At 45.6% G+C, this 13,534-nt stretch overlaps 1 protein-coding gene and 2 non-coding genes across 3 annotated transcripts; all 3 read left to right on the top strand.

The window, feature by feature from the left end:
- The first annotated feature begins 2,437 nt into the window (after positions 1-2,437).
- On the top strand, positions 2,438-13,534 carry RPS3 (ribosomal protein S3). The gene is made up of 7 exons (XM_026518114.4): positions 2,438-2,525; positions 3,712-3,842; positions 4,314-4,407; positions 4,893-4,987; positions 6,617-6,804; positions 7,270-7,466; positions 7,927-13,534. Exons 1-6 carry the CDS (start codon positions 2,496-2,498, stop codon positions 7,461-7,463), a joined length of 732 nt encoding a protein of 243 aa, XP_026373899.1. The 5' UTR covers positions 2,438-2,495; the 3' UTR covers positions 7,464-7,466; positions 7,927-13,534.
- Positions 3,416-3,563, top strand: LOC113269552 (small nucleolar RNA SNORD15). Its single transcript, XR_003321479.1, has one exon. It is a non-coding gene; the product is annotated as a small nucleolar RNA SNORD15 (small nucleolar RNA).
- Positions 7,020-7,163, top strand: LOC113269550 (small nucleolar RNA SNORD15). Its single transcript, XR_003321478.1, has one exon. It is a non-coding gene; the product is annotated as a small nucleolar RNA SNORD15 (small nucleolar RNA).

Genomic DNA, 13,534 nt, shown 5'->3' with positions numbered 1-13,534 from the left:
CCTGGTCTTCAAGGGACTAAACTGTCTTCCAAAACCGTGAGGTGTATTTGTTTCACCAGGGCAAATCTCACCTTCAGTTCTGAGGAATTTCAGGACAGTACCCGTGTGGCGATCACAGAGCCCAGGCATGGCCAGCGTGGGGCCACGAGGCCATATGTGTTCTCACACACACGGCTCCCTTTTCCCAGTTCTGGGGGCACTTCTGCGGCACCGTGGGCTCAACACAGTGAGCCCTGTCTACACTTCAGATACCCAGGGGGAGATTAAGTCACTCTCACAGTCCCTGCTTGGATTAGAGTTCAGTGTATTGTGACCACTATTATTTTTATGGCGTTAGTTTGAGTAATACAGTATCTCCTTATAACAGTCTTAGATGAAATGTAAGGCATCCTGATAAAGACAAAGACTTCCTTTGTGGGCTTCCTTCTGGAACCAGAGGGCAATACCCAGGTGGGCAACGTCTTAGTGTCATTGGGGAGGAGCAGATGAGCGACCATGGAGCCTCCAGCAGGATTTACGTGCCATGGCCTAACGCTTAGCTTTGAGTCTCCAGAGCTTGGTTCAGAAATGGCACTTGCAAGCAAATTCATATGAATGATGCTATTAGGAAATGGTCTAAAACCAGAATCCATGCATTGATTTATTTGCTCATCAAACTTTTACTGACATTGAGCTTGAGCCAGGCCACATCCTAGGCTCTGGATATAATGAACAAAATGTGTTTGGTCTTGGTGGTCTAGTGGGACATCAGCAGGCCAATCCGACCCAGTGAGATGAGGGGTTACAGTTATGGGAGCAACTAAGAGGAAGTGACATATCTAGCACGGGGAAGGAAAGAGCCAGTAAAAGAATAGTATCACAGGATAGAGAAGGTATGACTGTTAGAGCAAGGTCTCAAAAGAAGAGAAAGCAGAACACACAGGGGAGGTTGACCTTGGGCAAGAATCTCTTCTTGCCTGAGCAGGGAGGGATGGCCAAGGACACACACAATTCTAGGATGGTACCAGTTCTTGCCTGGTAGGTTCTTGCCTGGTTCTGTGCCCAGGTAGATTATACAAATCTACCTGGGGGCAAAGAGCTAGGAGGCAAGTTCATTGTTGAGAGTGAGGAAGAGGTTCTGATTTGGCAAAGATTAGAACAGGAACTGTGGGAGAATGAGGGGCATACCTGAATGAGGAAATATGCTGACCCTAGCACGCCAGGTGCTGCTGTCCCACAGCACCCACATGCCTAGTGAGGGCACAGAGAAGTCAGACTCACCAGGGTGGAGACTTTATCAGCCTGGCACGATGGAATTAACAGAGCATGGAGCTGGATGAGGAAGGGAGTGAAGAGCACAGGGAGACAACACATGGAGAAAAAAGCCTGATCCTGGGTTCCTCATCTCAGTGTTACCAAGTGCCCACCACTGAAGTCAGAAACTGGGGTGTCCTTCTCAATTCCCCTCAACCTCAATCCATCACCGAGATACATAGGTCCAGGGGCGCCTGGGTGGCTCAGTCATTACACGTCTGCCTTTGGCTCAGGTCATGATCCCAGAATCCTGGGATCGATCCCCGCACCGGGCTCCCTGCAGGGGAAGCCTGCTTCTCCCTCTCCCACTCCCCTGCTTGTGTTCCCTCTCTCGCTGCCTCTCTGTCAAATAAATAAATAAAATCTTAAAAAAAAAAAAAGATACATAGGTCCATAGCCTACCTCTTTCTTTGGTCCATCCACTTCTTTTTTTTTTTTTAATTAAGATTTTATTTATTTGAGAGAGAGAGAGTGAGAGAGCGAGCACAAGCAGGTGGAGGGGCAGAGGGAGAGGGAGAAGCAGGCTCCCTGCTGAGTAGAGAGCCTGACTCAGGGCTTGATTCCAGGACCCTGCGATCATGACCTGAGCCGAAGGCAGAAGCTCAACCGACTGAACCACCCAGGCACCCTGGAAAAGTAATTTTTTTAATGGAAAAATAATTGCGAACCACTACTTTGTGTCCGCCGTTACGTGTTTTAACGGACTTTATGAAAGTGAGGTAGAGGTAAATGAGTTAATATAAAGGGTATAGAACAGTCCCTAGAATATTTAATAAAAATTAGATATTAATATTGCCATGATTTGGAACGGAGAAAATGGACACAGATTAGAAGGGCTGGACCTAAACGAACTTCATTGAGTGTAGAGTGTAGGGAGCAGGATTCCGCGCTGTTACTGTGTGAGCTTATACCTGTAATTTCCATCTCTGTGCCTCACGTTGCTCACTTTTAAGCTAGTAGAAATTGGACAGCAGGTTCCCCTGCAGTTCTCGAGTTCTGACTGATGTGCTCCCTTTCCTGTTTCTGCCTATAGGTGTCTCCATTACCCTTCTTTTTTGCTTTAATGCCTTCCTAAAAACTACAACTCCCAGGAGCGCCTACAGGCGTCGACGTCGCGCAGTTCTTTGTCGTCGCTCGCGCCCTTTATACCTACTTCCGCCCACGAGCTACTTCCTTTCCTTTCCGGGGCGCGCGGCGGCAAGATGGCGGTGCAAATTTCCAAGAAGAGGAAGGTGAGACCCTGGGGCCCAGGTCCGGGGAACTCTGGCGGCGCGCGGGCTGGGGCTTGTGGAGATGCCGTCGCGAGACCTGCAGCTCCGTGCCGTGCCTCGGGAAGCGGCTTGGGCCGCGTGGCATTCCCGCGAGCCGCGGATGGGGGCGGATTGAACGCGGGGCCCGAGCCGGGCGAGCGCAGTTTGACGGCGGAGAGGAGCGAGTGATTTCTGCCGCTTCTGCGCGAAGAGCAGAGATGAACGCCGGGCGCCCCTCCTGCCCGGGACAAAGCGCTTGTGAGCATTTCTTGGTCAACAAATAGCTTTAGTAAACATGCGGTATTTTGAGAGGTTGAGCCATTTCCCCTCACGTCTCACGTCGTGACTTTGGGACGGGGAGGTAGCAGCGTGTTCCTGCCTTCTGCGTGTCAGGGTGCGGCCTTCTGACCCCAAAGACCTCGGTTTGGGAAGGCTGCTGACGATTTCTTGGTCCGTCTGGACCCCAAGGAAACTCGGGCTAATGGAGGAGACCTGGAAAGAGCGCTTGCTTCATCGAGATTTAACTTTTCGCTTTTCCGTGGGCGAGAACTGTGTAAAGTCAGTTTGCGTTAGAAACGGGCAGCTAACTTGTCACTTTGTATGTACATGATACTGTGTTACTCCACGTCCTTTCTCGAGGCAGGATTTACCAGTTTTGCAAGACAGACGTACTTTAAGGCAAGATAACATGGCTGGGAGCCTCCTGATGGTCCAAGTTGTGTCTACCAGTGAGACTACTTAAGTCAGTGTATTTTTCTTAGTTACAAGGGTAGCATCTCTGCTGTACTGAATGAATGAGTTGTGGATGTGCCATTTTAAGAGCAGCTTTTTGCTTAGCGTGTGTACGTACACATGAACAAGTCTTGAAAACCCTTCAATGAAGAGACGATGACGAGTCTGACTGGAGGTCTTATCTTTGCCATGTGGCCCCTACTCCTTGCTGCGTTCTGTGGCGGTTTTAAGGGCCCCTGGGTTAAAGTAACTTCCAAAAGACGACCTCGAGGCATTTGTCTGAGAAGGGTTCCTACATTAATATTGGAACAAGGGTAATAGAGTGGGTTGTTTGTTCAAGGTGTCGAATTTTGATGAGAGTTGGATTGGCAGAAGGACTAGGCAGGAAAAGGACCCTGCGTCCATGTTCTAATTTTGAATTTTCCCTTTTGGTTAGTTTGTCGCTGACGGCATCTTCAAAGCTGAACTGAACGAGTTCCTCACTCGGGAGCTTGCTGAAGATGGCTACTCCGGGGTTGAGGTTCGAGTTACACCAACCAGGACAGAAATCATTATCTTGGCCACCAGGTGAAAACTCATTTTCTTGGCTGTCATGTGTAATTGTTGTATATACTAGAATGGTGTATTCTGTAAACTTAAGGGGACAACCAGTGTATTGGCCTTCGCAAATGTAAATTTTCTCTTTTTTTTGAAGATTTTTATTTATTCGAGAGCACAAGTTGGGGGGGGTGGAGGGACCGAGAGAGAGGCGGACTCCCTGTCGAGGGAGCAGGGAGCCCGATGCTGGGATCTGTCCCAGAGCCCTGGGATTGTGACCTGAGCAGAAGGCAGACACTTAACCGACTGAGCCACCCAGGCGCCCTGCAAATGTAAATTTTCTTAACTGCTTTTTAAATCTGACTCTATCTAGTTCTTGTCATCCAAAATTTATATATTCTATGTTAGATGAATGAGATTTTACTCTCACATATATGTAAAATTTAAAGCCATGTTTGGAATTTTATGAGAGCTTTAAATTGTTGATTTGTATTTTTTCAGGACGCAGAATGTTCTTGGTGAGAAGGGCCGGCGGATCCGGGAATTGACTGCAGTGGTTCAGAAGAGGTTTGGTTTCCCTGAGGGCAGTGTAGAGGTGAGTGATTGTGGTTTATGCCAGAGATTACTGTGGTCCTGGAAATGGTTATTTAGGATGGTATGTTTACAAACCCGTACTGTCATGAAGACCTTAGTTATGATCACTGAGTATTGTAAATGGATTGGTATTTTGTTGAAGTTACTTTAATAAGCAGTGGACTTCCTTTTATAGTCCTTTTCTGCTCATTTCTGGTGGGTAAGGGATTTTTTGCATTCAACTTGGTAATAGTAATGGTACAAATGAGGGATTGGCTACCACATCAGTTGGTGTAGCTGTAGAAAGAGCCTGGGGGTGGGAGGACAATAAGGAGAGATTCAGACTATGTCACAAAGTGCAGGCTACGTGGGGGTAGTTGAAGTGTTTTAGTACTTGAGGGATGCCACAGTGATAACATGCTTGTATGATGAATGCAGTGATTTCTTTACTGAAAACAGTGGGGAAAGTTAACAGGTTTAAGGGTGTGCCCTGTTTCCTTCTTAAAGCTTTATGCCGAAAAGGTGGCCACAAGAGGTCTGTGTGCTATTGCCCAGGCAGAGTCTCTGCGTTACAAACTCCTAGGAGGCCTTGCTGTGCGGAGGTAAGTGTTCTGAGACTTTTAATAATTATGTTTTAAAGAGTGGTCAGCGCTGTAAAGGTAGTACTCTTCTTGGTGCTTTGGGAATAGAACAGAAACAACTCCAGGGAGGGGAGGTTACGATTCCTGTTGAAGTTACTCGGCTCCATTAAGTGTGGGGATTATAAAGAGGTGAGACCTAGTCCTGAGGGGGGGAGCTTATCTATGAGCAGTATGTAGGTAGTGATGTGAACAGGGGTGACTATAAAGGGCATGAGGTAGCTAGATTGGCTCTGGAGGTGGGCCTACTGATGAGATTTCAGTAGGAGTTATTTGTGCAATTTCACTATTGTGAAGTAATTGGAATGCTTTGCCTGGGTGTATGAAATTTAGATGGTACTTCCTGCAGAGTCCTGGGAGGTTTTTCAGCAGGGGAAGGACATGAGAGCTGTGCTTTAGGAAGGTTGACCTGGTGGGGAGATGGGTGGCAGGAAAGGCTGTAGGTAGGGACATACAAGAAAGACTGGCTGTCTGCTGTGAATGCCAGCTACATCAGTTAGAACCACGGTCCTCAAAAGCTTGGTTCCTGGGCCAGCATCACTGCCATCATCGAAGGACTTGTTAGAAATAAAAATTCTCAGTCTCCACCTACTAAAATGGAAAGTGGGGGTGTGGCCCAGCAACCTGGTCCAGGTGGTTTTTGATTTGGAAGTTCTGAGACCTGAGCCACTTACTGAACTTCTGGCCCTTGGATCTCCTATTTGTAAATGGGGGTCATTATATCCACCTCACCTTTTTGTGCTGATTAAATGATGTGAAGGAGCCTAGAGTGGTGGGACCTGCTTTACCTTCCTTGTTGAAGATGGCAGCTAGCTCTTAGTATGTCCTAGGGTATACAGTAATAAATGAGTTGGGGGGAGATGATATTTTAAGGCTTACTGTCACTTTTTTAGGCCTAGAAATACCTTTTTCCGGCACTCTAGTCAAGAGAGCTAGGAGCCTACGTTAGTAGAGTTCCTAATGAACATAAATTCTGGAGGTTGAGGAATATTTAGTAAACCATAAAGGGGCCACTTAGTGACTGGGGTACTTCTGGGTTCTTACTGATTGCTTACCTGATTGTGAAATGCTGCGGCTTAAAGTCCGACTTTTGGTTTCAGTTCAGGTTATGATCTAAGAACCATTAGGTTGAGACCCACATCCAGTTCTGTGCTAAGTGTGGAGCCTACTTAAGACCCCCCCTCCCCAATTCGTGCATGCCGCCTTTCCCAAATAAAAAATAAGTAAAAATAACAGTATATTCTTGAGTCTATAATTGCCTATTTAATTGGCCTGGTGTGAGGCCTTGACTTTACAGGTGTTTTTTGTTTTATTTTAATCTTGAGGTGATTCTAATGTGCAACCAAGGTTGGGAAGCACTTGGTTAGAAGGAATAGGCATGTATTCCCTAAGGAATCATCTTAAGATGAGGTGTGATGGGAGTGAAGGAGAATTGCCAGGCTATGGTCAAATTTATTCTCCATTAAAGGAACATTGAAGTTCGTGCAGACTAGTGAGTCTTGTGTTTTTGTTCTTTTTAACGTGGTGTGGGTAGGCTTGAACAGTCTTGTTTTGGTGATAACAGGTGGATATCTGTCTCTCGTTCTCCTGAAGGGCCTGCTACGGTGTGCTGCGGTTCATCATGGAGAGTGGGGCCAAAGGCTGTGAGGTCGTGGTGTCTGGGAAACTCCGAGGACAGAGGGCTAAGTCCATGAAGTTTGTGGATGGCCTGATGATTCACAGTGGGGACCCTGTTAACTACTACGTTGACACTGCTGTGCGCCACGTGCTGCTCAGACAGGGTGAGCAGCTGGGAGCGCTGGAGGCAAAGGGCCTCTAGCACAGATGCGGTTTTTCACGCACAGCTCCGTGTTGGGGAATTCATTCTGGGAGTAGCGGAGCATGTTTATACTCCAGTTGGGGTTATTGGTGAGCTGTATTGCACTGTGAGAAGCAGAGTGCTGAGATCAGTCAGATCTGAGAGTTGGTTTGCTCTTGTCTCAGCCACCTGTGTACCCTTCAGTGATGACACGATGACGAGTCAGAAAGGTCACGTCCTGCTCTTGGTCCTTGTCAGTGCCACGTTCTGTGGTGCTGTGCATGGGTTCCTTTGCAAAAGTGTCCTGTTCATTGATTGATTAGAGGCATTTGTCTGAGAAGGGACCAGACCCAGGGGTGTTGAGTAACCTGCTGTTGTCTTCCTTCTGCCCTGTCCAATCGTGGGACCAGCGCAGCCGCAGCTAGACACTAATCACGGCGTCTTCTAGGTGTGCTGGGCATCAAAGTGAAGATCATGCTTCCCTGGGACCCGAGTGGTAAGATTGGCCCTAAGAAGCCCCTGCCGGATCACGTGAGCATCGTGGAGCCCAAAGATGAGATACTGCCCACCACCCCCATCTCGGAACAGAAGGGTGGGAAGCCAGAGCCACCTGCGATGCCACAGCCGGTACCCACAGCATAACAGGTGTGTCTCTAGGGGCTTCCTGGGGTGGGGTAGGACCCTTTTCCCTTGTCTTCCTACTGATAGTATATCCCGTACTGTGGCAAGCACTTGATACATAAACATTGGACTATACTGCTTTACAACACAGATTGGAGCCAGGGGCCCATTTAACCAGGGATTCTGTAGGGAGGGGTATTTGTCTTGGTCTCCTAAGAAGTTCCTATGTTGACCACTGTGTTTGAAACAAGATTTTTCTTTGTATTTGCTTAAAGTCAAGGCACTCTTGTTAGTAATACGTTATCTGGTTTTCATCAGCCCCTTAAGCAGCTAAAACAGTAACACCAAGCCTCTTGTATGCCCAGTACCTTTGTTCCTAGGTGTTCCGTGTGTATGTATTCTTCATGCAAACCCTAAATGGGAAATGAAAGAATCCAATATTTAGGTGAAGATTCTGTTCTTATTTTGCTTTATTTGGTTTCAGGGTCTCTTTGGCAGCTGGATCTGGAGGCTGGATTTTAATCTATAAAGACCTTTAATAAAATGTTCGAGAAAGACAACATGGCGTGAATAAGATTGTAATGTGCACTATTTGGTCTGAGAATTCTATTGCCCCAAGGGAACATTACTTGATTGATTTTTCAGGGCTGCCTGGCTCACTTTCCCTGCCTGCTTTCCCTGAAATCCTTGGTTTTAGCTGTGCTTGTGAGGCCAGAGCCAGAACAGGAGGACCAAAGAGAGCTAACCAGAGCAATATCCTGTAAATCTGGTGAAAGCGAAGGCTGATTGCTAACAGCACAGCACCTTGATTAATTCACCTGCAGTTTGGGGTTGTAGGTTTAGAAGAGGGATAGATATATATGTTTAAGATGGTTTTCTTTTCCTGGTGCATAAGGAAATCTTTTTTTTTTTTTTTTTAAGATTTTATTTATTTGTCAGAGCACATGCACAGGCAGAGGGAGAAGCAGGCTCCCTGCTGAGCAAGGAGCCTGACTCAGGACTGGATCCCAGGACGCTGGGATCATGACCTGAGCCGAAGGCAGACGCTTAATCCACTGAGCCACCCAGGAGCCCATAAGGAAATGTTACTGTGCATAGAAAAAAAATTACAGTGTCCACTATATTTTGGGTCATTCTACGCTATATAGGTAGTTTTTACATAATTCTCCATTTCATCCTGAGCATCTCTGAAGCATGAAGGGAATTTGCTTGTTCCTCTGAAGAGCCTGAAACAGAAGTACATTTTCCTAAGCAGTGTAGAGCTGTTAGTCCTCTTAGCCATTTACTCGAGAAGAGTGTAAAGAGCATTTACATTGTCTACAGTTTGTCATGTTGAAGTGTTTTCTATTGCTAGCTATAAGAAATTGGGTCATCCTCGTTTGTTCAGGTGAAACTAGTGCGGGACAAGGTGGCATGAAAATCCTACGTGACTGTATAGCGAATGAGTTCTGTTGGGAGCACAGTGACAAATTGTATCTCTGCCCCTCTCCTTCCAGGACCTTTGATGTTTATACTGTATCTAGACTGGAACTTCTTACTGTTTTTGTCAGTGTTAATGGAACTGAGACCACGTATCATTAGTAGAGACACTCCCCTTCAGAAGTCTAGCCTCTGGCATAGCTAATCTGTTAATGTACATTTGCTGTGTTTTAGGGAATGGACTGTATATTGTAGTTATTGTATTATTAAGAACTAGAGCCTGAATAAGAAGATGGAAATATTCTGTATTTCCCTATGCTTGCCCTCACCTTGAGGTGACAGTCTCTCAGGCTGATGAAAGTTTTCTAGGAAGGGCTGAAGGTGAGGTGGTTTTGAGTAGACAAGCTGGTGTTGGGCGGCCTCAGTACTGCACATGCGTAAAGAGATTTGAGTGCCTTGAATAAATGATTCTGTGCCCACCCCCAAGTCTGATGCAATACAGGCAGCTATCATAAGGTTTTATTTATCCCTTCTGGGTAAAACGAACAGCATTTTGCGATTTTACTAAAAAGCGTTTGAGCTAGGCTTCTTAATTCTTGTACTGCTGGACTTCTGTAGTTCAGTTGCGAGGGGATTTTCTGTTATGAAGGTAGTTCAGCTAGTATGAGCATCCAGAATACTGGGTGCTGGAAACCGGTTAAGGCAGTCGTGGTCCTGTAGGACCTCAGCGGCTGGTACTAGCACAGCCAGTCACAGGTCTTCGTGTATCACATTATGTGATTGTTTAAATCCCTTACTTTCAATCTACTTAAAACTGGAAGTTGGTGTGTTGGATTCAGAAGTGCTGTTAATGTCCCACCAGGGGGTGCTGTAGCAGGACATAGGCGCCAAGGTAGTAGCTTGGGGAAGGAAAGTAAAACTCATTGAATTGTGTACCCCTGTGGAAAACTATGCAAATTAGTGTGCACGGGTAAAGTTTGAATTAACAGTATGAACGCCCCTGGATAGCCATTACTCGGGTAAAGAAAGGGAGAGGCTTTGGGGTATTTAGCCATTTCAAAAAACCATACGAAATGCAGAGCTTAGGTAAGCACTAACCACAGCCCATGAAGAAATGCACATTACCTTAAAGGATGTTACCACCACCCCTGGACTTCCAGTAAGTTCTTCCACTGCCTCCTTTGTGTCAGTCCCTTTAAAGTTGAGAGTTCCTGGTGTGAATATCTGACTGGTTAGTCCTGTGTCCAATCCAGCTGCCTGAGCTGGGGAGAAAGATAGCTAGCCCCTTGGTTTCCATATAGAGGTGGGGCCCAGATTTGCACTCCCCTCAATAGCAAGGTGTTGACGCTGAGCAGCTAAAACTTGTGGAATGGCCCTTGGAACCCACTGGTGGAAATCTGGCTGATGGCAACATGGAAGCAAATGACATCCTTTCGTGGACTTTTCACCAAAAGGTTACCGTCCAGCTCTAAAGAGTTAAGTTCTAGTCATTAGGATTCCCGGCACCAGGACAGGGGCTTCAAGCAGGAGCTGGTTGATTAGCTTGTCGATCAGGCAAGGACAGAATAGCTGGTAGGATGTAAGAACTTGGAAAGAGGCCCAGGGGGCAAGCAAGGGTCCAGGACCAATGGATAGCACTGTTAATATGGAGAACCAGGAGAAGTACAGAAGCTGGTGGCATCGGAGGACAATGGGTAGAGGGTGTCTTGGGGGTCTGGGGATCTGCCTCCAGACAGAATCTTCTTCTGGAGCCTACAGCAGGGTGATGTGTGGGGTCTGCTCCTCACCTCAAATCAGCCAACCCTCTAGCTGGGAAATCAGCAAAGGCTATGGAAATGTTCAAGCCTGGTGGAGTGGAGGATACCTTTCTCTGCAGAGTGTTTTAAAAAGATTGGAAAGGTGGGGAGAAGCTAAGCTTTGCAATCAGACCTGGGTTCAAATGTGACAGCAGCACTGATCTGCCGAGGGTGAATCTTCCCGATCCTCAGCATCTCAACAGGGCTGTTGGGAGTTAAAGAAGACCTAACTATCAATACCTGTCTGTAGTGTTTATCATCTAGCGTATTATCTCTGGAGACAACAGCTAAGAGCCCAGGCCTTCCAGCCAGACTCTTGAGTTCAAAACCAGGTTCACAGTCTCATAGCAGAATGATCATGGGGACATCAGTTAACATCTCTGAGCCTCTTCTCATCTGCCTGTGATTTCATAGCACAGTGCCTGACCCATAGGAAGTCCTCAGTCAATGTTAGATGTTGTTACTATTGAGTACTTAAGCATGTCCTCTTGGGAATCAATAGCTTAACTTCATGGTATTGGATTCTCCCCATCCTAACTGTAAGGGCTCTGACCGTAGAAACCGTGGTTTCTGCTTGTATTGTGAAGTGGGCATCGCTGGTCAGGTCTCACTACCCCATTTTACAGGTGGTGAATTTGGCCTTTTACCATGCCATGTTCCACCTGTGAATGTTCCTGAGCTCCGGTGTTGCTGTGTATTAATGTAGCTGCTACGTGTTAGGGCTTGCCAACACCAGGGCAGGAAAGCATTCAAGGATCTTTGAGAGTCAACATTTTCAACCTCAAAAGATAGGTTTTCTTACTACTTTTTTCTTCCTCAGGAACATGAGACTTTGATGTTACTTTATCTATGAAACAAACCATTTCCCTAGTTGTTACTGATCGAAACTACATTTATAACTTGATAAGCAACGTGATCTTGGTGAGAAATAACTGTTACCTCCCTGAGCTTGCTGTAAACACTTCATTAATCTTCTGAACATCCCTGTAATGGGCCAGTTGCATTACTACATTTTATATGAACTTTAACCCACATCATACATCTTAGGGGAATGTGTGATTTCTCTTAGGCTTTGGAAAATATTTAGACTATGTCAAGATCCCTACTTCCAGTTTGAGAACCAATATGGAGCCCTAGATTGAGAACAACTTACCTGATTCTAAACCCTCATTTTTACAAATAAGAGTCCCCGTGGCTCAAATTCAAATGAGACCATGCCTCTGCTTCTCAGTCCAGTGTTGTACTAGCAGCTTGGCCAGCCAGGTGCAGCTGGGCCTCCGACCACTGATGGGGGAGGGCTGCTGTGATGGGTTCATCCCACCCTCCATGACCAGCCTGCTCCCGCCAGTCCTTTGGTGAGCCAGAGGAGCTGGACCCTTTGAATCCCAAATTGCTGAGAGAGGATAGGGCTCCCCTGGCCTTTAAGAATATTTTTGCTTTTTAGAGGGAGGAGAGAAAGCAGAGACCCAGCAATAAGGCCGCTTTCCCTTCAGGGATGGGAGACCAGAGGTGATGGAGCTTTGCTCACTGGTTTTCCCTCAATACAACAGGAAAAATAGCTGTCGCTATTTACCATCTGAGTCTAATAGACACACTCCCTTTTATATTTTAAGTCACTTTACAGATAATTTACAGAAGTGAGAATAAAGGGAAAGTGGAAAACCATTTTATAAATTTTACAAGTATTCAGATAAGTATTTAAAAATACTAAAATTTTGGGACACCTGGGTGGCTCAGTCAGTTAAGCGACTGCTTTCGGCTCTGGTCATGATACCAGGGTCCTGGGATTGAGTCCCACATCGGGCTCTCTGCTTGGCAGGGAGCCTCCTTCTCCCTCTCCTGCTCCCGCTGCTTGTGCGCTTTCTCTGTGTCAAGTAAATAAATAAAATCTTTAAAGAAAAAATAATAAAATTTTAGCAAGCAGTAACAGCATCATTCTGAATATACTAAAAAACACTGAATGGGTGGGTTTTATGAGATATGGATTACATCTCAATAAAACTGCCATTCATATGTTCATGCAAATAGATACTTGTAAATGTGTATATACGTACATATGTATATGAATTAAAACAGCAAACGATTTCGTATTTTCCTTGCCCGGAAGACCTGTATACCCAAAAAGAGCACGGTCCCTTGAATGCAGTTAAATGCTCATCAGCCACTATGTGTGAAGCTGGAATGTATTGATCTTATAACTACTGGTCCCAGGTTTCAAATATATCTCTAGTAGGCTCTAGCTTTTTCCTTCTGGGATTTTGGTTTCGGTTTTCTTTAGTTTTGCACTTGCCTTGTCAACATGGAACACTTGAAAAATTTTGGATGGCTCATAATGTTGAAGAGAGGACAGTCATTTTCTCTGTTCCATAATTTTAAAACATTTTTGATTTTGGATTTATAAAGATCAATTTGAATGACAAATCTAATGAATTTTTAAAATCTCTGCAGCAACTGTTTCCCCGCAGTCACCCTAGTACACAGCTGCCTCAGCATGTTTCCACTTACGAACTGTAACAAACTATATCAAGTAAATTTGGGGGCATAGGCATCATAAAAGATGAATACTGTACAAAACAGGATGGTACAGGTCTTTGTCAGAAAATATTGTGCGATGAAATCCTTCCTGTCGAATGACTTAAAGTGCTGTATTTCCTTTCTGTTTTTAGAAATACGTTGTTCACTCACCAATTCTTGAGTTTAAGAAAATTCATGTAGGAAAGATTTTGCTTATATGAACAATGTCCCCATCCTCAGAGACTAAGAGTGCTCCCGTGTGTGGCTGCATTCATTTTCTGATTTGTCTGTATTAAGTGTGAAAGATCCTCTGTCCGTTTTCTTCTGTCATTATGGGTGGAAAATGAAAATCTTGAATTCTCA

This window comes from Ursus arctos, unplaced genomic scaffold (assembly GCF_023065955.2).
Source record: "Ursus arctos isolate Adak ecotype North America unplaced genomic scaffold, UrsArc2.0 scaffold_22, whole genome shotgun sequence".
NCBI classification, from domain to species: Eukaryota; Metazoa; Chordata; class Mammalia; order Carnivora; family Ursidae; genus Ursus; species Ursus arctos.
The sequence above is the reverse complement of the archived record's forward strand: the minus strand, read 5'-3'. Positions and strand labels throughout refer to the sequence as shown.

Coding starts and splice junctions, on each gene's coding strand:
- RPS3 (XM_026518114.4), top strand. CDS start 2,496: ATGGCGGTGCAAATTTCCAAGAAGAGGAAG. Junction 4,408..4,892: donor TCCCTGAGGGCAGTGTAGAG/GTGAGTGATTGT, acceptor TCCTTCTTAAAG/CTTTATGCCGAAAAGGTGGC. Junction 6,805..7,269: donor CCACGTGCTGCTCAGACAGG/GTGAGCAGCTGG, acceptor GGCGTCTTCTAG/GTGTGCTGGGCATCAAAGTG.